Source organism: Sphaeramia orbicularis, chromosome 12 (genome assembly GCF_902148855.1).
Source record: "Sphaeramia orbicularis chromosome 12, fSphaOr1.1, whole genome shotgun sequence".
In the NCBI taxonomy this organism is placed as follows: Eukaryota; Metazoa; Chordata; class Actinopteri; order Kurtiformes; family Apogonidae; genus Sphaeramia; species Sphaeramia orbicularis.
The window spans coordinates 56,949,515-56,976,237 of record NC_043968.1 but is presented as its reverse complement, the minus strand read 5'-3'; the positions used below and the strand labels follow the sequence as shown (position 1 = coordinate 56,976,237).

At 38.1% G+C, this 26,723-nt stretch overlaps 1 protein-coding gene across 1 annotated transcript in view; it reads right to left on the bottom strand.

Annotated features, from left to right (window-relative positions):
• Positions 1 to 26,723, bottom strand: part of megf10 (multiple EGF-like-domains 10) — a 92,514-nt gene that overhangs the window by 32,635 nt on the left and 33,156 nt on the right. Inside the window, exons 4-6 of the mRNA XM_030149644.1 lie at positions 25,190 to 25,290; positions 20,257 to 20,349; positions 1,082 to 1,328 (exon numbers count right to left, since the gene is read on the bottom strand). Coding sequence (XP_030005504.1) covers positions 1,082 to 1,328; positions 20,257 to 20,349; positions 25,190 to 25,290 — 441 coding nt within the window. The remainder of the gene's footprint in view (positions 1 to 1,081; positions 1,329 to 20,256; positions 20,350 to 25,189; positions 25,291 to 26,723) is intronic.

Here is a 26,723-nt window from a genome sequence, read left to right as displayed (position 1 = left end):
GAGACACTGTGGTGCAGAACTCCTTCTCTAGAAGTCCTCCATTTTTCTGCTTTTTTCAGTCAGACCAGAGCCTCTCTGTGTGGAGTTTACCTGTTCTTTCCTCCAGGTGCTTCGTTTTCCCCCCGCCATTAAAAAAAAAAACCAAAAAAAAAAACTTTTTATATGGGTTAATTCATCCTGTCAGTAACCTTGACCACGGTAGTGATGAAGATCTGGAATTGGTCCCAGAGTGCATTCAATGGCACCTCATGGCTCATAATGTGTGCTAAGTATTAAGCAAAGCTAATTACTAATGCTAATGCTAAGTACTGTGTATGTATTAGATTCAGATTCAGAATACTTTATTAATCCCAGAGGGAACTGTGTACAGGGTAAAATGGATGGGTAAAATGCAGAGACCAAAATTCCCTACAGGGATAATAAAGCAAATTAACCGTTAACCTTTTAGCCACACCCACTTCAAATTTCTGACCAATCACATAAGAGTTCTAAGACATTACGAGAAAAAATGTTCTGCCCAGATGATGTGTCATTAAGCTGCAAGAACTCTCAAACCAGGGAGAAGGAGAACAAACTTCTCTGTTGTTGTGGAGTATGTAATAACCTCATCCTCCTGAGGCCGAGGAATGTAAAGGTTTTGGCTTTTTTATATTAAATAACTGTCTTGATCGGAAGCAGCATAATGCAACATTTTTTTCAGATAAATGTTTCTATGAAATGACCTGTGCAGTGGACAGGTTTTTTTTCTTTTAAGTTAAGCTATGAAACTCTTGTCCCCTACAGACAAACAAAATGCCTTGCTGGGTCTCAGGAAGTAAAGAATGAAATGAAAGGCCTGTGTGTCCCTGCTTCTTTCTGTGCACAATAAACCTAGACAGCATATCTGTTACCAACAATGAGCCATGCTAAGTTGAGGATATTTAGCACTAAAACCAGAGGTCTCCGTTCAACAGTTATAAACAGAAATCCTGGAAGGTAACACCCTGAACATAGAATAAAACTGTAAAGACTATTTCCACTAGTATATTTGATGTCATTTGGTTTACAAACACAAAACTGATCTCAACACTGTCACACTTACAAAGCTCCTGTGTATCCTGGTGTGCACTTGCATTCTCCGGTCACATGGTGACAGGTGGCTCCGTTCTGGCACTGGCATTTCTGTTGGCACCCGTTACCGTAGGTGCCCACTTCACACTGGGCCTCGCAGCGCCAGCCCCTGAAGCCTGGGGTGCAGATACAGGCTCCAGTAATGGGGTTACACAGTGCTCCGTTCTGGCACTGGCATCTGTTACTGCAGTGGGGACCCCAGTGGTTACTGTCACAGGCTGAGGAGAGGAAAACAACATTTAACAGCAGCACAGCTATGTTGTCAACAGAAAATTATATGCATTCAGTTTTTTACAAACTTTTTACAGCAATACACATGTTTACCATGCACTGTGGGGCCCCTTTACACCTGAACTGAAGACATGGAATCAAATATCCCCATCTCAGGTTGTTAACATGATATGCAGGGTCGTATTGTTCCTATCTGTTATCATCCAGGTTATCACTAGTTCTGCACTGATCCTTTATTAAAGTGACCCATAATATATACAGACATCCAACTGTAATTACAACATGGACCTGGTCTTTTATGTCAGTGCAGACAAGAAATACTTTCCATTACAACTCAACAATTTGGCCACATTGTTATTTTCACCATTGTATTGGACAAAATTTTGTTGCTGTTAAATATACTGTATTAGCGGTACCACAGCTTACTGGGCCAATGGTCAGTGTTCAACATTGTATGAAAAAGCATGTGGTGCATGTGCTGTGGTGGTGTTTCACTAGTTGAAATCATCTCATCAAACATTAGCTCAAAGGAAACCAGTTTTACTCCATAACCACATCATCAATAAAACTAACTGGCCTGAGCAAAGTGAAATCAAAGCCTGCTTCTCTTTACTGACATGAAAACCATGTCAGAGACTCCTTTACTCTGTGGTTTTGGGAGACGTGACCTGAACCCACCTCATTAACCTTTGGCTGTTGGATTTGAGCCTTAATCAGACCACACCTCATACAAACCAGCTCTGGCCTGAATCTGGCCGACCCATCACCACTTGCACAGTAGAAGCTTTACCACATGGAGCCACAGTAAACTGGTAAACCTGAAAATGTGTTGTACCGCATGTTTATTCTAGACCTTTTTCATCTTGCAGAGAACATGTCTGGAGGCCACTGCCCTCTCAGGGCCTGGCAATGATTGAAAGTTTACAGTGACTCAGTGACTGCCATCCCATTCATTATGATAGGACTCAACGTTATGGAGGGCTATATTCAGTTCAGGAGAAAGTGAGATTTGTCACCATGAATAACGGATTGAGAAAGAAACTTAATGACCTGTATTTAGCCAGAGCTTTAGTGGAGACACACTAGCTGATGGAGAAGTAGATTAAAACGGCAAAAATTCTTGCATGATATCAATGTTGAGGGGTTTATTAGGCATCCACCAAAATCTGAATAAAATAAACAATACCGAGTATAGAATGCAGCCCAAAAACCAACTCATTCTGCTTTTTCATAGGAAGGAATGGAGTGGAAGATCACTGACTGGAATTTCATTAGCTAGCAACATTAGCTACAAAATCACAAAGGATGGATATGTCAATAAAATCTGAACATTCAATACAAATAAACACATATAACAAAGAAGAGAGAACAGCAGTGTTCAATGTAGGCAAAGGGTTCATGTTCATGTTGTTCACGGTGAGCTTCAAAGATGACTCCATCATAAACACAGTCTGCTTGTTTACATAACAAACCGAAACGTCACTCTGGCCTTTTCGGAAATTTTGTCGTGAAGTGCATTGTGGGAAGTGAAAGTGGTTTCTCACAGAGTCAGCAAGAAAACAAGCCAGATCACTACAATGTAAAATTAGACAGTCCACCAAGGTTGTTTTAAAGAATGAATCTAGTCAGTGGATGGAGGTAAAGGTGACATTTGGGTTCAGCACTCACCGAGAGACAAGGGACAAGGGAATTTCCATTCCCACAATGCACTTCTTGACAAAATTTCCAAGAAGGCCAGAGTGACGTTTTGGTTTATTATGTAAACAAGCGGACTGTGTTTATGATGGAGTCATCTTCGAAAAAGTTCACCGTGAGGGAAGTGATTCAGGTGTGTTAACACAGAAAGACTAATGGATTAGTGATTATTAGGCTATCACTCGGGTTTTACAAACTAAAAAAAAAAAAAAAATTGTGATGAAAGTCATATGCTACTTTAAGTATAATTCTGACTGAACACTTTTCATCATTCATTTCCTTATTACTGGCTCCCTTACTATTTTAAGTTTCCACTTTCTCACAAATTTTTACCGTTTGTAATTTGATCTTTGGTTGCTTTCCCATTATACAAAGGGAATGAAGCTGGAGTAATTTTAATCTCAATGGGCAAATTTTCCATAATAACCTTCCAGCATATTGTAATTCAAGTAGACTTCTGCACTTCCTTTTGGCACTGTTTTCAGGTTTTGGGAAATCTTTCCTATGATGGAAGGCACTGGCCAGTCACAGGTCTTTACAGAGATACAGCGTTCCTATTGGCTGTTCTGCAGATGCATGTACCTGCGCTGGACTGTTAGGATGGTTTAGGATAGAAAAGGAACAGCTGGTGGAGGGTGTGTGATTTATGCCTAATGTGACTTTAATTAATGCTCTGTTGGAATAATAAAAACTGTTTTCACATCTGTTCTGTGGTCATTACTGACCTCTAAACTGATTGTGGTTTCACTGCTCTGATTAGCGTATATACATGGCTGCAGTAAAACTCACTGTGGTTTATGACTGTATGAACTGGCAGCTCAGGGATCAGGTGTACTGCAACTTCTTATGAGTGTGAAGGTATGAAGTACACTGTAAAAAATGACTGTAGAATTAACACCAAAATGTTGTAAAATTGCAACATAAAAAAACTAAGTGACAATACAATGCAAAGTTGTTTATTTGAAAAGATTTTTGTGTTAACAATTAAATCAAATATAGCTGTAGTTCTTACATGAAGAGTATGTGAACAAAACCAGATTTGTATGTAGAAATTATGTATTTCTATTGTTTTTAGAAAATAAAATTGTAAACTGAAATACAATGTGGTGCCGTTTAAACTGCAAGACCATAATGTTGAAGTAATGGCGTATTTGCTTTTTTAAGTACATATATATATATATATATATATATATATACAGGGTGGGGAAGCAAAATTTACAATGAACATTTAGTTGTTTTTTCTCAGCAGGCACTACGTCAATTGTTTTGAAACCAAACATATATTGATGTCATAATCATACCTAACACTATTATCCATACCTTTTCAGAAACTTTTGCCCATATGAGTAATCAAGAAAGCAAACGTCAAAGAGTGTGTGATTTGCGGAATGCACTCGTCACACCAAAGGAGATTTCAAAAATAGTTGGAGTGTCCATAAAGACTGTTTATAATGTAAAGAAGAGAATGACTATGAGCAAAACTATTATGAGAAAGTCTGGAAGATACTATTAAAGAAGAATGGGAGAAGTTGTCACCCCAATATTTGAGGAACACTTGCGCAAGTTTCAGGAAGCGTGTGAAGGCAGTTATTGAGAAAGAAGGAGGACACATAGAATAAAAACATTTTCTATTATGTCAATTTTCTCGTGGCAAATAAATACTCATGACTTTCAATAAACTAATTGGTCGTACACTGTCTTTCAATCCCTGCCTCAAAATATTGTAAATTTTGCTTCCCCACCCTGTGTATATATATATATGTACTTAAAAAAGCAAATATATATATATATATATATATATATATATATATATATATATATATATATATATATATATATATATATATATATATATATATATAAGTTATAAAAAAATGTAATCATTTAACAATGTAACATTTTAAACTTGTAAATTAATGGGTTAGTAGAGTTGGTAGAGTGGCTCGTCCAATAACCAAAGGGTTGGTGGTTCGAATCCTGGCTCCGACTGTCCATATGTCAATGTGTCCATGGAAGACACTGAACCCTAAATTGCTCCCAGTTGGACCTGGTGGCTTTGGACACCATTAAGGTGTATAAAATGTGCTAAATAAGTGCAGTCCATTTACCAGTTAATTCCAATGTTAAATCTACATGTTTAAAATGTTAAATCTACATGTTACTCCGTAAATATGTGTACACTTGGGTGTGTTTTTTACAGTATTGTTCTGGAAACCACAGCTGCCAGTTTTTTCCATAAAAACAACAGGATTTTTTGTAAGTGTACAAAACACTCCAAGTCTTTAAATATATTACAAACAAACTTAAGTAAATTGTTATTCTGCCTACCCTTACATGAAGAGCAATGTAAACAGTGACTGTTAATTTGGAATGAAACTAAAAATAATAAAATAAAATAAAATAAAATAAAATAAAATAAAATAAAATAAAATAAAATAAAATAAAATAAAATAAAATGAAAACAAAAATTTAAAAAAGGCATGAACTAAATGTTATTTTCCAGGTCATATTTGGAGGATATACCAGCTCTGTTATTATAAACAGACATTACTTACAAATACATTACACTAATTTGTGATGCACCAGATTCAGTTTTCGCAGTTATCCTGTAAAATCGAGGTATTTTCGAGTGTGTATTTCCCATGGGATGCAGGCCCTCTCCTCTACTACATAAACACAGCCTGGTGTTTATGTGCCCTGCATGCAGAGCGACACCGCCATCACCCACCATTCCACTATTCTGAAGCTGTTCAAGTGATTAACAAGCTCCTTTTATTCTTCCTGCATTAGCCTGCTTCACTCTGACCTGATAAAAAAGTGCATACTTCCTTTTCCTGAGGCAATCCACCTCCTGTGTGACAAACAGTAGTGAGGACCGGGTGTGTGTGGGGTGTGTGGGGGGGTCAGTGGGTGGGAACAAAGAGGAGGAGGAGGAGATTAGAGATACTAAGATGCACATGTAAAACCCTCCTCCATTCAACTCTGCCATCCTGGTACCTTTGTGAAACCTGACCTAGATTGAAGAAAGGCCAAACTCCAGAAGCTTGGGGCTCCTCATCCGCTCGCCTGAGAACAGACTGTTCTCTTTCATCAGCCTATTCAAGACGGCCACGAACAAAAAAGACTACACTGCGCTATGGTTTGGTCACAAGACTAGATGTATCACAGCATAAGACAGGAGCTCCTGTTTTTATCCTATTGGATGTATATCTTCTTGAAAAATCATATAACATCCTGCTACTGTTGTATACGGTATGATGGTCTTACTGCGAACGTATGAGTCATGCAAAACAAGATTTATCAAAATCTTAGAGCAAGTAAATCCACCACCATTTCAAATCCAGACACTATAAGTCATAACGTGTCAAAAGTTCCTTCACACCTCCACACCTACAGGGGGATTTCATCTGAAAAAGAGTTGGTAGTAGAAGACAAAGCCTTCAGTGGGTAATCTGAGCTGCCAGTTGTTGAGACTTGGCTGAGCTCAGACCCTCTCCACTGGGGAGGGATTGGACCCGGGATGTTTTTCCATCTATTTGATTACCCAGTCTACTAAGCACAGTGCACTCATGGGAACTGCAACGCATTTGACACTGATACAGAATTCCTGGTGAGAAAAAACATCTGTAGCATTCTCCATTTTTTCCCAGCTGAACGGGAATGTGTGTCCTCCTCCGCAGTTTGTTTTCAGATTTTAAAACTATTCCGTATATCATCACTGAGGACTATCTTTACGCAGTGAAAGGCTACATCCAGGGACCCTGCTAAGCATTTCATTAAGGCCCATGAAAAGATACACCAACCCTGACCATTCCTGCAACATTCTGCATACAGAGGAATTCACTATTTAATGCAAGATTGACCTCCCTGAAATTACACACGTCATTTAATACTGTGGTTTCTTTGGAGACAGAGGTGACCATATTTGAACAAAATGGTGGGGCTTGGAGAACACAAGGGATCAAACTTGCTAAATAAACATTACCAGTTTCTTTCTGAAAACACAGATCATATTATTAAATAGAAAACGCTATGCTAAATCTCACAAAGTAACTTAAAAATGCATACACACACAATGTAGTGAAGTAAATGTGAAAGTAAACAGAATAAAAAATACTCAGTAAAGTACAAATTGTCCCAAAACATACTTGAGTACAGTAATGAAGTATTATTACTTCAAGTAAAACAAATACCAAGTAAAACAACAGAATGACCATAATAATACATTTAAGTAATGAAGTAATAATACTTCATTACTTAAATGTATTATTATGGTCATTCTGTTGTTTTACTTGGTATTTTTATTTCACTGTTTTAAATTGTACAGCTGTTTTTATGTCTTCGTAATCTATTCTTGTAGTTTTAGTCTATAATTTTGCTTTTTAATCTTCTGTACGACACTGTTTTTAATTGTACAGCTGCTTTATGTCTTTAATCTATTCTTGTATTTTTTTTTTTTTTTTGGTTTTCCCCTGTAAGTCGTTTTGGAAAAAAGCATCTGCAAATGCATAAATGTAAATGTAAATGTACTTCATTATTATACAACACTGAGCACATTGCAGGTCACAATGTCAGCCTGTGCAATTGTATAAACTCAGTAGTGTAGTAATGTAAAGTCCAGTGTACGTTTGGTGATATTTTGGATTCAGTGATACTAAACTAAAAGATAATGTGAAAAATATCATTTCATAAATAAGCAAACACTAAATCGCTAAATTGTGCAGCCCCTTATACAGTTAGTGCAACTCTGTAATATGAGATTATCTGTGATTCTGGAGAAGTAAAAAACCATCCATACCATCAGCAGTTTGTTCTATTTAGGTTTCTCACGCTGTTAATTAGTCACAACTGCATAGAGAAACAGTCTTAAATCTAAAGCATGAAATATGATACGAAATATACGTCTTCTGCTTAAATCATCTATGAAGTGCCAGTGAGAAACCCAAGCAGGCGGCAGGAACAGTCAGCTGATGAGGTGAGACACGGAGGCTGAGACGAGCTGCATTAGATGGACGTCATACATGGACACACCGATTTACACGAGCAATGACAGAACTGCACACACTCTGGTTCAGTACCGCTGCAGCCACTGTCTTCTCAGAGCTAAACTTGAGGCCTCCTGAGCATCTTGTGTTGTTATCATGTGTACTAAATCACAAGCTCCAGCGCCTCAGGTCATTTCCTACCACACAATTTTCTCCCTCTATTATTCCTGCTTCCTCTCCATGCAGACTTTCACCCATTTCCTGTTCTTGGACCCCGAATTGATCCTCAGACATATTATTGCGGCCCACTGACCTGTAAAACACAGTCAATACGTGGGACTGTTTGGGGGCTCTTGAGGAAATTAAAAGGCATACAGTGAATGAGCAGCACTGACCTCTGGGATGGGATGACCTGAAAGGCTTGATTTAGGGAAATACATACTGTGTCCTCAAGAAAAATCTGCAAAGCACTCTCCTTTCATTGATTTATTTTTGTATCTTACATTATTTGCCTCTGCTGACAAATGTGTTCTCTCATCACGATAAGAATATATAATTACTAGCACATTGGCCCATCCAAGGGTTGTAGAAGCAGTAGAGTTGATAAAATGGGGAGCTGAGCTAAGCTTACTGGTGTAACACACAGATTAGGACAAAATAGAATGACCCTCATTTTGTTTTGTATGTACATGGACGTGGACCGTAGACTTATACACAGGACTGAAAGTGACGGTTTATTGCTACTCACTGCCGTCCGGTGTCCAGATCCACTGAACTCTGGTCCATCTGATCAGAGTCTGTACAGAACGGTCTGTCACCATGTTACGGCGGGGGGAGGGGGGTCTGGAGGGGGATGTTAATGGGCTGGGTCTGACCGGGGGCCGGCGGAGTGGAACTGGGCCACAGTAAGAACCAGACCAACCTTGCTAGTGTGTGATCACAGCCGGACCCAGTTCACCTGTAGTGTCCCGGTGGATTTGTTGTTTTCCGGATCCACCCCCCCCCCCCCCCCATTTATCTGCCTGTAAGCCTATTGACATTTTCAAAACATTCAATAACTGAAAAAGTATTGGTCGTGTCAATGAGCCGTTTTTGCCTGTCTGATCCTTGACCCAAAATACTTAAGTACTCCAAAAGGCAAAGGCTAGATCTGTCCAGTTTTTTAGTTATAAAGCAGATACACACACACACGTACACACGCACACAGGCCACTTGGCTTTCAAGTTATAGTTAACCACATAAATATAATTGCACCGTTTGGCAAAATCATTTCATATTGATAATATTTCACTGCTTTTGAACACATATATATATACGTGTGTGTGTATATTTTTGTAATATTAAATATTTCTTTCCTGTTACTTTTTCTTACACTTACATGGAGCAAGTGTAACACACAATAATTTCCTCTGGGATTGATTAAGTATTCTGAATCTGAACATCCACACATGACATAAACTACACTTCCATCAGAGGGAGAATCAGCGGCTTCTCGTCTGGTTTATCATCTGTCTGATATGGACAGACAGAGCTGGGCTTGGTGGTCTGCCCGGGCCCCAGCATGTATTGATCCATGGGTTGTCTATTGTTTGAGCGGTTGCTGGGGAGGAAGAGATTAAGATTAGGAGCCAATAAAAGGAGGACACAGTTTGATTAAAAAGAGAAGGATGTGGGCATTTTGGACCGTTTTAGTATCATGAGGAAGATCATAGATTTGGTTTCAGGAAAAAGAAACAGAGTAAACTCGATTTCAGTGATATAATAAATGTCAATATTAGGGCCATTCTACAGGAGTGGTACAAACAGTCAGCTAGCAACCAAAAACTTATTTAAATAGCACTATGTATGAAATTCTTAGATTTTTACCAAGATTTATCTATAAGAATAAAATCTATCTAAGATCACGTCATGCACTGATTTATATGTTACTCCTGAATGCTGCACCATCTTTGAGCTGACCTTGGAGATGTTAGTTGGCACATGGTTAGCAAACACATACATAATATAAACTTAAATATAATATATATAATATCATGGCTGCCTGTACATAACATGCAGCTATGAGAGAGAGGGAGCTGTGGTCAAAAATAGCAGGACTCAAATGGTTTTATCTGGGACATCAAGTAATCTATATTATAAAAGCCAAGTGGCATCTGTGTGCATGTGTGTGTGTCTGAGGATTCACACAAAATCCGGAAAGATCTGACTGCTGCAGTTTAGCATACTTATATATATTTTTGGTGAAGGAAGAGACTAGTGAAAACAGCAAGTTGATAGGACCAATATTTTGGGAGATATTAGTAATTTTGGAATACAATAGCCTTACAATCATGTTGCTATACCCACTTTGGCGGTGACTGCTGGACAATGCAGTACAGCATGCAAGAATACACAATAGCATAAAAACTACCACATCTAGAACCCATGGATCCCCACGGGTCAACAGACTAGTTTCTTATAATTGCAGATTTTGTCTGGGTTCTTCATCCCATGCAAATCTGCCATGTCCGTAAAAATTCTAATGAAAATTAATTGCCATTTTTTGCCAAACACAGAGGTCATGTGATGTGTCCATTTAAAATTAATTCAGAAAGCATGACACAGTTACATCCAACAAACCACAATAACCTGGAGGATATCATACAACAACTGAATTCCTCCTCTTGCTGTCAGATGTTTTGCCAACAACTTTTGTCAAAACAGTTTCAGAGGTTATGGCATCTGATCTGATCCAAATCATAAACTCGTCTCTTTTATCAGGCATATTCCCTCAGGCATTAAAAACATTCATTCATTCATTCATTCATTCATTCATTATCTGAACTTGCTTTATCCTCTCTAGGGTCGCTGGAGCCTATTCCAGCTACTTATGGGCGAAGGCGAGGTACACCCTGGACATTTCACCAGTTCATCGCAGGGCTGACATATAGAGACGAACAACCAATCACTGACACATTCACACCTACGGGCAATTTAAATTAACCAATTAACAGTGCATGTCTTTGGATGGTGGGAGGAAGTGGAGGACCCAGAAAGAATCCACGCAGACACAAGGAGAACATGCAAACTCCACATATTAAAAACAGCTGTCATCAAACCTCTGCTGAAAAAGAACAATTTGGACAAAACCTTAATGCAAAATTACAGGCCTATATCAAATCTGCCATTTCTAAGCAAAGTTACTGAAAAAGCTGTCTTTGAACAGAACTTTTTTACCCCAAACAACTGCTTGGATATTTTCAAGTCGGGTTTCAGAGCTCACCACAGCACTGAGACTGCTTTGGTCAAAGTGTTTAAAGACATCAGCTTAAACTCAGACTGTGGCAGAACCTCTGTCCTAATATTGTTGGATCTCAGTGCTGTGTTTGACACTGTTGGCTATAGTATATTACTGGACTAACTGGAAAACTGGGTGGGACTCTGGCACAGTACTAGACTGGTTTGCTTCTTATCTGAAAGATAGGGACTATTTTGTGTCAATAGGTAATTTTAAATCTGAACAGAGAAAAATGACGTGGAGTTCCCCAAGGCTCCATCCTGGGACCTCTTTTATTTAATATCTACATGCTTCCACTGGCTCAGATCATGAGACACAACAAAATAAGCTGTCATAACTATGCAGATGACACACAGCTTTATATTTCAGTGTCATCAGGTGACCATGGTCCCATACAGGTCCTGGGTAAATGAATAGAACAAATAAATGAATGAATGTACCACAATTTTCCTCAGCTAAACATGGACAAAATAGAGGTAGTTGGTTTTGGACCAAAGGAGGAGCGATCAAAAGTCAGCACAGAGCTTCAATTATTACAACTAAAAGCCAGCTGTCAGGCAAGATATCTGGATGTAGTGCAGACCTGAACTTTCAAAACCACTTTATGACCATTACATAGACAGCTTACTACCACCTGAAGAATATCTCTAGGATTAAAGGACTTATGTCTCAGCAGGACCTGGAAAAACTGGTTCATACGTTTATCTTTAGTCGATTAGACGACTGTAACAGTGTCTTTACAGGTCTGACTAAAAAGTCCATCAAACTGCAGCTGATCCAAAATGCTGCTGCTCCAGTCCTCACTAGAACCAAAGAAGTGGATGACATCACACCAGTTCTGAGGTCTTTACACTGGCTCCCTGCCTCTCAGTGGATAGACTTTAAAATATTTTTTTTTTTAGTTCATAAAGCTCTGAATGGTTCAGGGCTCAAATCCATCAGTGACGTCCTTTCCGATCCAGACCGCTCAGGTCCTCTGGCACAGGTTTGCTCTCTCTGCGTTTTCAGGCCAACAGAGAACTGTGCCAGTACTGGTTCACCTAATCTCAAACTGACCCACGTGTTCTCTGTCTCTGTCAATGATGCGTCATGGGCTCATTTAATGGTATGAACGCGGGCAAGCACTTCGGTTCCCAGTGTAACCGGTGCAGTAACCAGCTTCAACACCGGGCTGGCTGGTCTGAAAACAGCTTCTGTACCCAGAGTCAGAACCAACCAGGGAGAAGCAACTTTCATTTTTTATGCTCCACACATCTGGAACAAACTACCAGAAAACTGCAGGTCTGCTGAAACTCCCAGTTCTTTTAAATCAAGGTTAAAGACTCATTTGTTTACAGCTGCCTTTGATTAGAGTTTTTTTTTTTTTTTTCACCAGCATTGCAACTCACAATTTTAACAGTTTTGATTGATCTAACATTAAATTCTTAATTTTAATCAAGACAGTTTTTAGCATTTGTTTTATTCTTGTTTTAATTTCTTTCTTTCCTTTCATCTTTTCTGCACTTTCCTTTTTAAAAAAAAAAAAGTTTTATTCTGCTACTGTCCTAGTATTAGTCTATGATTTTAATGTAATTTTATGTGTTTCTATGCCTTTGTAAAGCACTTCGAATTGCCTTGGTATGAATTGTGCTACACAAATAAATTTGCCTTGTCTATATGAATTCTATTGATGAGAGTGATCTGCAGCACTTTTCACTTCACCTTTATTCATCTTTTCCCATTTGAAAATCACAGAGGCTTGGATATTATAAATGAAAGATCTGATATCCTTCAGGAACAAATTCAGAAGGCTCATGTCAAAATCATTTATATGTGATTTCTAATTCAGTTACAGTTACATGTGAATGGGGCAAAACTTTCAGTCAGGACATAAAATTGTTCACAAAAAGTTTAACAATTTAAAAATAAAATTGGACATAAGAGGGTTTTTTTTTTTTTTTTTAATTTTTTGAGAATTAAAAATAAAAATAAATAACATTTCAGCCATTTGCATGAGCTGAAACTGAAGTTTCTAAACACCACACATTGAAAAATGAATGATAAATAAGAAACAATGGAAGGAGCATACTAAATATTTAGGATTTATATGCATATAAGCTTAATTTTTTTTAAAGGTTTCAATTTTTTTTGAAATTTTTTTAATTAATTGATAAAGTAGAACGGGTCAGTTATAATAATATATTTTAACCATAAAAGAAAACACCAGCCTCAGTGTCCTTCGCTTCCTTTGAAAAATACAATTCCACTTCATTTAACATGAAACTATATCCATGATGGCATCTATGGCCTGTTTTTCTCCATCTCTTTCTCCCTCATAATCTCCTGCACGTGTCCCATTGTTGCAGTAAATAAAGGCATAAATTCGCCAACATCACCTTGGTTCCTCCACCACCACTATTTTGCACCTGCTCATGGTAAGAGCAGTAGTAAGAAAAAACAGCTGGGCTGCGTATATGGCATCATGACAAAAGGTTATGATTCAGTACAGTGTCATGTTGTAATCACAGTCATATATTGGGATTTGTTTAATCTGATTTCAGGAAATTTTCATAATATAAAGACCACAACTGAATATAATAAATACAATATATAAAAAAGAGCACCTGTATTTAATACAATTCCTGAGACATTCAAAATCACACACAACAAAACAAACCACTGTCTGCAACAGATGTTTTACATGTAAACTATTCACTAAACATTGCATAGACGTCTTTAAGAAAAGATCAAGTATCACAAAACATAATATCCAAGTAGAGGTATTTTATTACACCTGTAATGACTAGTGTTTCACTTATCTGAAGAGAAACCAAACAAGGACAACAGCAGGTTACTGGACGTATGAAACAAAGACTGTAATCTATGCTCAGTCATTTTCAAGGAACTGAAAACATATAGAGGGTGCATCTGAGATCGATTCAATATTCAGACTGGGTTTAATGTCACTTGCCCTCCCTCTTTTGTTTACTTCAGGTCAATGGCTTCATGTGTTTTTATGTTCCATGTTTGAGTTTTCTTAATAGTACTGATATTTAATAAGTGTGTTTTGTATTTGTAACCTAATTAAAAAACAGAAGACTTAACAGAACTTCCTGTCACTGTTAGCCTATTCCTAAGCACTTTACAGCAGTTTCTGGGATTTGAATAAAATAACAATTATAATAATTCTATGTTTGGTTTTACGACATAAAATACAAGATTAAATGTGTTAATACAATAATTCTAGCCTCTTATGGATTACACTGTCTATGCTGAAACACTTAAGTTAGCTAACAGAACTAGCATGCTAACAGCAGCAAACATAAGACAGTGAACTAACAGCAGCTAACATTATTAACAAGCTACTTGTGGTGAATATTGCCTGCCAAATTAACTGTAGCTTTGTAGTCAAGTTTCTCTCACCAGCCATTTTAAAAAGCTAAAAGATTTGGGGCTTTTGAAAAAAACATTTGAGGAAGTCATCCTTGTGCTTATACCAGAGACACAGTTTTACAAAGAAACAACAACACATCTGTCTATCACACTGATGAGAATCCACTTCCCACATCACAATTCATTTCAATAATTAGTCTAAGAATTGTATTTCCAAGCCATTCATACGCCTTCAAGTTCTTATTGACAGCAGAAACCTCTTTTTTAGATCTGAGTTTTGTGTGTATGAGAGAAGACAGACAGGCCAGGCTTAGTGGGGCCCAGGGGAGCCCCAGGGCCCAGACACAACAATAAGCTCCTTTATTACAGGCTGAAACCAAAGACAGCAGGGGCACACCCTGTGGGCTCCTCATGCATATCAGTGTATAGGTCTGCATGGAGATAAATTCACAGGCTCATAAGGAGACACAAAAATAACCCTCTGTAGACACACACTGTCTGCCACTTTAGTGCAAACAAAATAGCTCAAGTTTCTCCCAATGGCTATTAAAGGCAACAAGCATAAACAACAGTCCTCTGATGAGCTCTGATGACTTTAACTGGGACAGATTTTCAGCACCAACATTAGGCGGAAAACATTTGCTGCTCTAAGGTCTGGGACCCGAGAGGTGATGAGAGTCTCATCATCTCATGAGATAAGGAGAGAAGACTTCTCAACTTGGTCCACAGCCATGTATGTAAAGACTGGATTGTAGCTTTAAGATACCGTTGGGTCTATTAATGCACATCACATACAAATCACTCACAATCTGTTTAAGTGTGACAGTTATTTTACTATCTTTAAACATGTGGTAGCAACAACAAAATGTTCAATTTGTTCTCACATAAAGAAGTGAAAGTGACCTTTCACTTCCTATTTCCAAATAATCATTTGGTTTCAAACTAATTGCATGTATTTCCCTAAAAATCACCAAAAAGACTATAATAATCCTCCTCAACCATTACTTCTGGCCCTCTGTCAGTCTGTGGTGGTGTATTTACCTGCTGAGACTGTACCCTCTGCCTGTATTTTCTATTTTTCCCTCTTGTTTTGTGTGTTTGGGATGTTTCTGGTGTTAGTCTTTGAGCAGTGAGTTTGTACATTCAGTTAATCAATAACAGCACTTGTGGAACAATATGAAAATACAGACTCCAGACTCCACAGTGCTCTCCTCTTACTGCTCCTTTCATTTATTGTACAGTTCTGTCTCATTCATTTTCTGAACCCGCTTTATCCTCACTAGGGTCACGGGGGTTGCTTGGAGCCTATCCCAGCTACACAGGGGCGAAGGTGGGGTACACCCTGGACAAGTCGCCAGTTCATCGCAGGGCTGACATATAGAGACAAACAATCATTCTCACATTCACACCTATGGGCAATTTAGATTAACCGATTACCCTATCAGTGCATGTCTTTGGATGGTGGGAGGAAGCCGGAGTACCCGGAGAGAACCCACGCAGACACGGGGAGAACATGCAAACTCCACACAGAAAGGTCCCACCCCCCGTCAACTGGTGTTGGAATCGAACCCAGGACCTTCTTGCTGTGAGGCACGAGTGCTAACCACTGCACCACCGTGTCGCCCCTACAGTTCTGTCTGAGAGACAAAACTCTGGGTAAAGCACACAAATACACACAGACCTCACAGCATACCACCTCTAACAGATCTATCAGTTTTGTGAAGGTGTGGATGTGTGTCTGTATTTAGAATATAACTGCTGTGACAAACCAGGAAATAATGGTTGTTTTTTTTTTTCGTAGTTAGCAGTAATCTGTAGTTATATTTTTCATAGTTTTCATTCATTCTATTACTCACAAAAGGTCATTGTTGAGCTTTCAGCAGGCCTGGTTGGACATGTCCTGAAACTCCTCGATGACAGTGTGTAATGCAGGGCCTGTGTTTCTGAACAGTCTGTTGGAGTCATTGTCATATTGTATTGAATCAAACTTGACAAAGCCCCAGAACAACAGCTGACAGACATGAATCTTGCAGACAATGAAGCTTCTCTACATGTTTTATTTTACTTGGAAAGATGATTAAAACTACGACTCTCTCTTTGAGTTCAACTGGAAGAACAGATCACGCTGTTTGGTTCAAATCCAGATAAAACTATTCCAACCTAACATCACTACTCTGAATTATCTCTACCCAGCATTTGCTAAATCTGTGAAAAACAGTTTCTACAGTTACAGTCATAAACAGAGGCTCTGATCCTGTGGTTGGAATCATCAGATCAGCACGCTGACTTTATGAGGAAGTGTCTTAATGTCGCAGTAAATGCTTCATCCCAAATGTATAATTCAACACACTGTATTGAATACTGAGTCTAACGCTGGGAAAAGCAGATTGTTAAATGAAACGTTGGTCTCTCTTGTTCTATAATGCAATGTACTATGAAAGAGGAAATGAAAGAGCAAGTCACAACTGACAAGAGTGAGACTCAACACATGGCAGAAGACAGCTGCAGAGACTGTATGTTAGGAGAATGGATCATGTTGATGTGTAATGAACACAAGTGTAAATGAGCTACTGTGCAGAATAATTAAATCTTACAATAATGACAGGCTCCAGTGAATGTCTGTTGATATTTGGCAGAACACTCTAAAGGTAACAGAAACTGAGGAGTGTGAACATGTGCAGCATAACTACTGTACTTACACTTGGGTCTAATAGTGACCATAAGGATTCATGTGCAGAAGCACTACTCAAAATTTTACAAAAATTAGCAAAAGACGAAACAAATTCATGTGTGCTTTCATCTATTGCTTTTATCCTTCAGCTAGATTTCATGTACAGTAGGAACATAGCACCTGAGCTGCTGATTGAGGAGCTGATAGATGTAACCAGAGGCTTTTGACCCACAATTTCCTCTATTTGATCAAAAACCTTGATGTGGGCTTCAGATTTGCCGGCTGAACCACTGATCTTTGTCCTTCATTGTAATATTGTTGTGTCAAACTCAACAGTTGGTACAAACCTTTGTCTTACATTTGTTTCTGCAGCTCGTGGTACATGGTGGTGCTTCATTTTGTTTCGTTTCCCTGTTTTGATCCATTATAACATTTCTTTGTTTCTTCACTTAATTCATTAAACTAAATTGTTCCCATTACATGTACATGGTATTAATACACCGACATTCCCATCTTTCTAAAGTGTACAAACTGAACATAAAAACAGGATGGAAACACACCTAGTGACACATTAAACCTGTTTATATGTACATTAAACCTCCGATCATTATCCAATTTCTGGATTTATCAGATTATTCAAGTGATAAAGTAAACAGAATAATCTGATATGGTTTATCAGATAACAGGAATCTGATTATGAGAGATCAGATTAACACACCTGGATTTCCCCCCAGTATGTGTATCTATACCTGTTAATGTGATTTATAGGTCATGCTATCATCTATGGCTGAGTGCGGAGTTAGAAGAAACATAAAGCGACAATGACGGACCACTACCCCCACTCCAACCAACAATCAAGGAGTGCTACCCCCCCGCCCCAAGAGACTTTCGTGTACCAAGGGCCCAACATAATTGTGATTCAGGGGGGCCAAAATTGGTAGCAGTGCCCCAGGGTGAGAGTAATGCACCTTAATGCTAGAAGCCACCAGCCTTAAAACACATAAAGATGACAAAGAAGAGCCACTGTAGAAACACGTTAATGTATCTGTCCGGTTCATTATCTAAGAGCAGATTCATCTGTTTACTGCTGAAATGTCAGATTTATTTCCTTTCTAATATCAATATTGATACCAGTATTGGCGTGTTGCATGGCTGCGGTAGTCAAATAATCAGGTAACAGCTCAAAATTATACTTTGGTATCAATAAATGAATCTGAATCAATCAATATTGAATTGAATCAATATCAGATTGAATCGAATCGTGATAAATCGATTCAGTTTTCTTCTTACCACCCCTTTTTAAGCAGTACATATTGAATTTATTTTGTTATCGCTAGTGTACATGGCAATTACTATTTTGACTTGATCACCTTTACTTATTAATGTATTTATTCTGCCATTAGTTCCTTGTACACAAACTTCTTTTGCTCAAAACGAATGAATGAATGAATGAATGAAATTCAGAACCTTATGAATCTAAATTGAATCAATTAAGGATATTGGCCACGATACCCAGCCCTACATCTGATACTTTTAACACTACACATGAAGAACAAATTATAAGCAGGAGGACATTCAGTGTGTTGCTAAAAATCTAAATCTGCCAGTAGTGAACCATCACACTGTGAAATAAACAAACCCATTCCATTTCTTGTTTTTTAATATTCTTTGATATTTTAATGTGTAGCAGTTATAGAGATGAACAACCAGTCACTCTCACATTCACACCTATGGGCAATTTAGGGTACGTTTACACGGCAACACTCCGCAAAGATTTCTCCTTTGCGTTATAAAATCATTCCGCGTTAAGACGAAGCCGCTATGATAACGATCTGCGTTAACATGAGTCCGCGAGAACGGCTGAATACGCTGTAGCGGCCATGCCAGACCAGTAGCTGGCGATGTAGAGCTGTAGTGAAACAGTGGCGGTAAAACACGCGCCTGCGCACAAACGATTTCCGGTTTAGACAGCCTTTAAATGAGGAGAAGAAGAAGACGAGGCAGACAACGCTATTTACAAACAACAATGGCGAGTGGTCGTACAAAGACGCAGGACTTCTTTGTCTGGACAGACGAGCTGAGCACAGTTAGCAGCACGTATGTTGTTCTGAAACCGGCCATTGTTGTTGTGGTTGTTCCTTATTTTTCTGCAGCTTTATTGTGTCATAGAGGCTGGCAAACCAGCTTGGAGGCGCATTACTGCCACCAACTGGCCTGGAGTGGGTTAACTGGCGGTTCTTGGCTGCGCGCGCATGCGGTGACGTCATATTTTACCCCGGCACGCTCTGATTCGCGTTAACACGGAGCTGAAATGCGGAGCGTATCGATAACATTCCACCCTGGACCCTGGTATCAAAAGTTTCCGGATTCAGGCACTCTAGGCACCGTTTCCATGTTAACAGAAGGTTAATCCGCGATGAAATCTTCCCGGAGTCGACTGAATCCTACGCCGTGTAAACGGCCCCTTAGATTAACCTATTAACCCATTAGTGCATGTCTTTGGATGGTGGGAACAGATCTGACTATTGCAATTATCTGAGTACTCCAGGTTATGGGACTTTTATAGTCATGTAAATGGGATCATTGACATAACGCACAAATTTGTCCTTTTCTAATTTCTAATGCTCTGAAACACAGATATTACAAAATACACCTTCCATAGGTAGAAGGTAAACAATCTCTAAATTGTTCTCCTACAGAGAACTGATACCTGTCGAACTAAAAACCACATGAACAGACTGTGATTATGCCCCCGTGGTGTCGAAGTGCTGCTGTCAGCGAACACACCAACAGTCAGTAAGATGATACAAGAGGCTGTTTTTCCTTTTGTGGGCTCAGAGCGCTTCCACAGAAAACTAGAGTGTCGCACACAAAGACATTCATGCTCACGGACAGCAACAGCTGGGTGGACTTACCGCTGGAGCAGTTGGAGCCCCCCCACCCCGGCTCACACTGGCAGGTGTTGGGGGCCATACAACGGCCGTGAACACAACTCTCAGCACAAAAAGCTGCATGTGAAGAAGAAGAAGAAGAAGAAGGAAAACAAATCAGTAAAGATCAGGAGAGTCACCAAAACTTTTAGACTAAACACATGGGGTTCGTATTGAGTTGTCTATTCTATGTTTTAGTGGGTTCAGAGCTGAAATGAACTGAAACCAATAAACCTGCAGAGTCAGAACATCTTGCTTAAACATTACAGTCACACGCCCACATTAACTGTGAAAAGGTTGTCACGAATGTAAGCAGCGTGATTTACTGAGCTGAACAAAAGGGCTTCTAATCCTTCAACATTAGACATGGAAACATACAGATCTAGAGAACATCTTGTTCTGTCTGGATCTATGTGGTAATTGTTTTCTTGTTATTATCCAAAGTCTTTTTTTTTCTTTTTTTTTACATTTTTACTTGATTCAACTACCAAATAATGCCTATCATATAAACCAAATGTGTCCTAGTCTAAAATAAACCTTTACATTTTCCCATCAGTAGGCTTATTCACAGTCAGTACATCATGATCAGCACCGTTTGTTTGTTTGTTTCTTTCTTTGTTAACACTTTAGCAGCAAAACTATTGGTTGAATTCATACCAAAATGGAATTATAGATTGCCAGTGACCAAGAATAGATCTCATTACATTTTGAGAACAGTAGGTCAAAGTTCAAATTCTTTATGAATTTTTTCAATCTTTTTTGTCCATTTACTTATAATGAGTGAAATTTCAAATGTCTGTATCAGTAAAACTATTGGTTGAATTCATACCAAATTGGGTTTATAGATTGCCAGTAATGCAGAATAGATGTGGTTACATTTTGGGAAAAGTAGGTCAAAGTTCACATTTTTTATGAATTTTTTACATCTCTTTTCTTCTCCTATTTACTTATAATGGGCAAAATTTCAAATGTCTATAAAAACATCAATTTTGTTTTAATTTACTTCAAACTTGCGGCATATATAGAGGCAATTGATATGCTGACATCAGCACACACATGGACATGATGACATCAACTGGATCGATGCTAAAATAAGCTACAATACATGAGAGGAGCGGGGTTTGTTGTGCCTGGCACCACTTGTTCACTATATTTTCACCTTCATACTGACATTACTCTCTTCAAAGCCACCAGACTCTTCTGACAGAGACAGTCATTCTAATTTTAACTCACAGAACACAGGACTTGCTTCTCAACCAACTTAACCCATAAAGACCCAAACATCCATCATCAACCAAAACTATCTAATGATTTAAACCACTGATCCATTAATCCTATCAATACATGTAAATAATTGGTGTAAAATACAGTTTATCATCTTTTCATGGTCATCAGATATGACCCATTTGGATGTTCAGAGGCTCTGTAATGAACATGGAAGCACCGTCATCTTCTGCTACATTGATTCACCAGTAAAACCCATAGAGTTGGATCAATGACAGTGGATGGAGACACTGGGTTTATGTTCAGTTTAATTATAGATTTGCTTATTCAGTGACTTCCTCTCAGTTTTTTCTGTTTTGATTTAATAACTTTTTACTTTACTCTGAGCTTTTATGAAAATCTACATGATCAATCAATTAAACATTGGAAAATAGATGATATTCAATTAAAAAACTGCAAAATTTAGAGGATATTATTGTATTAAATAGTGATAAATCACTAGGTAAAGGTTAAATAGAGAGAAAAATTCATTTGGGAACTGAGACAAAAGTCACATTGGGTCCTTATGGGTTAATATGTTAGAATCTGCATCTATTTTCCATCCAAATCCTATGATGTTTACACCACTCAGCATCCACCAAAGGCAGGATTTACAGCATCAACACTTTCAACAATGATGGAAAGAAAACTCAAAGACAGACTGGATATTGATGATCCAATGCGGAAGGATTAACATGATTATATGAAAACAATAAACCACTCCCACATCCATTAGATATGGGAAACTTTAATTTTGCACGTTTATACTCTGACATAGGCTGGGACTAAAATATATGATTCAATCACATAATGCATGTGTTAGAAGGAACTGGGTGACTATTTTTATAATCAATGAACTTAGAAGATCTGTAAAAGTGATGAAAACATTATAAATATTTCATACACTTGAGCTGACATTGATAGTTGTTTAGGTGGACATGTTTTAAAGTGGCTGAATCCTTTTCTTTTATGCAGGTACTCCTAGGTGTATCTCCAAACTTGGATCGATTTGATCACAATCTACAATACACCAACTACAGGGGTTGGACAAAATAATGGAAACACCTTCACCTCAAGATGATAATGCCCCAATCCATACAGCTAGAATTGTTAAAGAATGGCATGAGGAACATTCTAATGAAGTTGAGCATCTCGTATGGCCGGCACAGTCCCCAGACCTCAACATTATTGAGCATTTATGGTCAGTTTTAGAGATTCAAGTAAGACGTCGATTTCCACCGCCATCGTCTCTAAAAGAGTTGGAGGGTATTCTAACTGAAGAATGGCTTAAAATTCCTTTGGAAACAATTCACAAGTTGTATGAATCAATACCTCGGAGAATTGAGGCTGTAATTGCCGCAAAAGGCAGACCTACACCATATTAAATTATATTTTGTTGATTTTTTAAGGTTTTTCCATTATTTAGTCCGACCCCTATATAAATAAGTACACCACTTTGTATGACCCCACTGAAAATATTCCAAACTAACCCTTTGAGGTAAATTACACACATAAAAAGATTATAAGGAAGAAGAAAATAGGGATTTTTAATTAATTTTTTTCCCCAAGCAAATTATGTCAAAAATCTACCAAATGACTGCTCCCAATTGTTCATTTAAGCACATATGTACACCACATCTGATACTTTTAACACTAAGCATGAATAACAAATTCTAAACAGGAAGACGTTCAATGTGTTGCTAAAACTCCACATCTGCCAGTATTGAACCATCACACTGCGAAATAAACAGACCCATTCCATTTCATTAATCACGCTTTTTAACATTCTGTGATAGCTTAATGTGTAGCAGTTTATGGACAGACACTGTTCTAAATTTAACTGATTTGATTTGGCAATTTGATATTCTTTCAATCTGTATCCCATGTGGAAATGCCACGTAGCCTGGAGCGTTTGGCCAGTCGTCCATCCTGCAATAAATGAGCAGGAACTCAGTGGCTTCTCAGAGCAGCATGTGATGCACGAGTTGCTGACAACAACAAGGGCTTTTCACACCAAAATAAAATCCCCGTCTTTATTCCTGGGGTTATCACTCACCCTAAATGAATCAGAGAGTGGTTTCAGCTCATTCATTATAGGACGACTTTTTTGTCACCAACTACTTTCCATGGAATAACAATAGGCTGTGTGTTAACATGATTCTGCCTTTTACTGTCACTGTCCTAAAACAGTTGTTGTTTTTTTCCAGTGGCCACTAGGCTCCACACCTGTTCCTGCCTACTGGATAACTGACAACGGGTGTTGGGGGAGTAGAGGGAATGGAGGGGGTGTATTAACCCCCATGGGTAACTGAGGTCACTGCAGAACAACGTGCTGCCCCGTTATCACCTACCAGTGAAGAAAAAATGGTTTATTACAGGACTGTCCTTGTGTGCGTTGTTGAGTTTTATGTATTCTAACAGGAAGAAGGTTGTAAATTAGCTTAAACTATAATTGGTGTGCTCTTTATGCTAAGTATCGGTCCTAATACGAATAAAGGCGACAGAAATAAAAGTAAAAGCATTCACTTTGGAAATGGTATCATCCCATGAAGTTTGTTATATTGTTAATTTATTGTTAGTGACCAATATACTGACCTGTGACATGACAAGATACATGTGATGGTAGAGAAGGTTTATCATTTCATATTATCCTACATGTGTTTTTAAAATGAAGGAAAGGGAAGTGAACAAGAAGAACACAAATTCTTTGTATGAAAGACACATATAAAAGAAGGAAATAATCAAATAAATATTGTATACAGAACAGTAACTGTACTGTAACTGTGATATGAAATTCTACACATGATACTTGCGCACACACTTGAAGCTTTAACCAGTGTTCGCTGATGCTTTGCTTCACCGAGATGTGTTGTGAATCTCTATAGCAACCACACATACACAGAAACAGATACGCAAAGGCCCATAAATCCATGTATGGGACACTACGGCACAGAGGTCAATGTGCAGCGAGCAGTTGGCATTTCAAAAAGTTTCTAAATGAGTCTGGTTGTCAAATAGTATCAACTAGAGATGAATGTCTCCATCTCTGAGGCTCATGTGATGCACATCTTCATGCTTTGCCAATATTATGATGCATCAGTGATACATGAAAGTTGTCCACGGATGCAGGATGACACTATCCACCTCTACAACAGTTCAGCAGGACTGGACTGACATAATGTGATTTGATTTGACATAAAGGATATGATGCAGAATTCAATGGCAATTTACTGTAGCTGATCGTCAAAACTGATATTATTTTCTGTTTTTGCTGTTATTTATCCCACTTTTGCACCACTGTTTGGTGAGTATCTCAGCGCAGGCAGGAAAAGACAATTATTTTTACGCCAAATAAGTATTTCCCTGGTACTACACCTCAGTATCTCGCTATTGTTGCTGTTTCTTTTGCCTTCTAAAAACAATTTGCATTTGAATTTACAACCTTTTTCAATAAAATAATTTCTCTTAAAACCAGACCTGGTCGTAAACAACTGCTTTCATGTTTAGTCTGCACTTACACATTTATAACACACCTCATGTTCAGCACCAAATCAAAGCAGACACATATTAGAAACAGTGAGTGTTCTCCAGGTAAATTCAGTGTATGGCTCCATTTCATTCCTCCTTCCTGTAGTCCGTGTGTGTATGTACTCACGTGCACAGATCTCTCCACTTTCGAAGAAACCTGGGCAGCACTGGGACTTCCTCCTGTACATGGTCTTCTCTCCTCTGCGATAGGCCGTCCGATAGCTCACCCTTCACACGGACAAGAAGTGACATCACAGGATTACACACCAATATGCTAGATATATCGGTCACCTCAGCCTGTTAGTGCGATACATCAATGTGTCCAGTTTTGTCCAATATGGTGGCGACCTTAACGCAGGTTCATCACGTCATCATTGTTCATTAATACCATGTTGTCTTACTGTATTTTTATAATTTTTACTATTACAATTGCTGTTTTATTTTATGTAATATGCTGCATCTTTTGAGGAAGCCAGAAATAATTTAATTGTGGGAAACTACAATGACAATAAAGTTCCCTATGTCTTTATCCACAATACATGTATCATATTTGTTTCTAGTTTGTCTGTGCATTAGTGTATTTCTAGCATTGTCTAATTACAGAAAAATTCTATACACACTTCAAAACGACATAGATTTACACTACTGGGAAAAAGTCTTATTCTACCTTTAGATTTGTTGACTTTGCAGAGTTAAAATAATTATACATATGTATTTCTCCTTCTCTTTTCTTCAGCTACAACAAAATACAAGGAGTATGTGCACAGCCTTAAAAGAGACACAAAAGCTGAACTAAATGTGTTCTAAACATTAAAGTCACTAATTAATGTGACCTCTGACCCCATGACAGAATGCAGCACAAACAATTAGGAACATCTGACATGTGTTGAATCAAACCTGGTATAAAACATCAGAAAATGAATGCCAAAAATCTCATATTGTCAGAACAAAATGGTTAAAGATATGTTAAATACAAAGGGAGATCTAACCTAATACTACCACTTTATAGAAGCTGTTTTTTCTTGCTGTACATATTTCACATATATCCAAGTTGGATATTAATACACAGACTGACAAATGCATATGTGTGGACGTTAGAACTTTACAAAACCAACAAACCTAATGTTAGACCAGGACTTTTGCACAGAACTGTAGGCCATATAAATGTAATTATGAAATAAGATCTTTAAGTGTAAAATTAAAACATAAATACTGACTTCATGGAGCTGTTTCAGTGTTGTTGTATTGGATCAGCATTGCCTTATGAAACCTCTATTTAGCTCAGCACATATGGAAAACAGCCAGAGGCAAAGATACACAATAAAAAATAGAGAGCAAGTGGGTAAAACGATGAAGCCTTAAGAAAGCAGTCACTGAGACACTAAACAAGTAAATCAGCAAAAACGGGAAGAAGTAAAATATGATCAATGTGCCCCAAAGGCAATAAATTGGTGAGAATAAACTCTTATCTACAATTTATTGTGGGTTTTATGAAGACCGGAACTTTGTCATGAATCTATAATTCTGCAGTTTCATTGCTATGACACTTACTGCCAAATGCAAACCGTAAAAGCTTAAAGTATGGATTCATAATTAATTTGTTTTGACACAAATTGTTCTCCAATGTGAAAGCCCTATTTCTATAATGCTGTTACTAATTT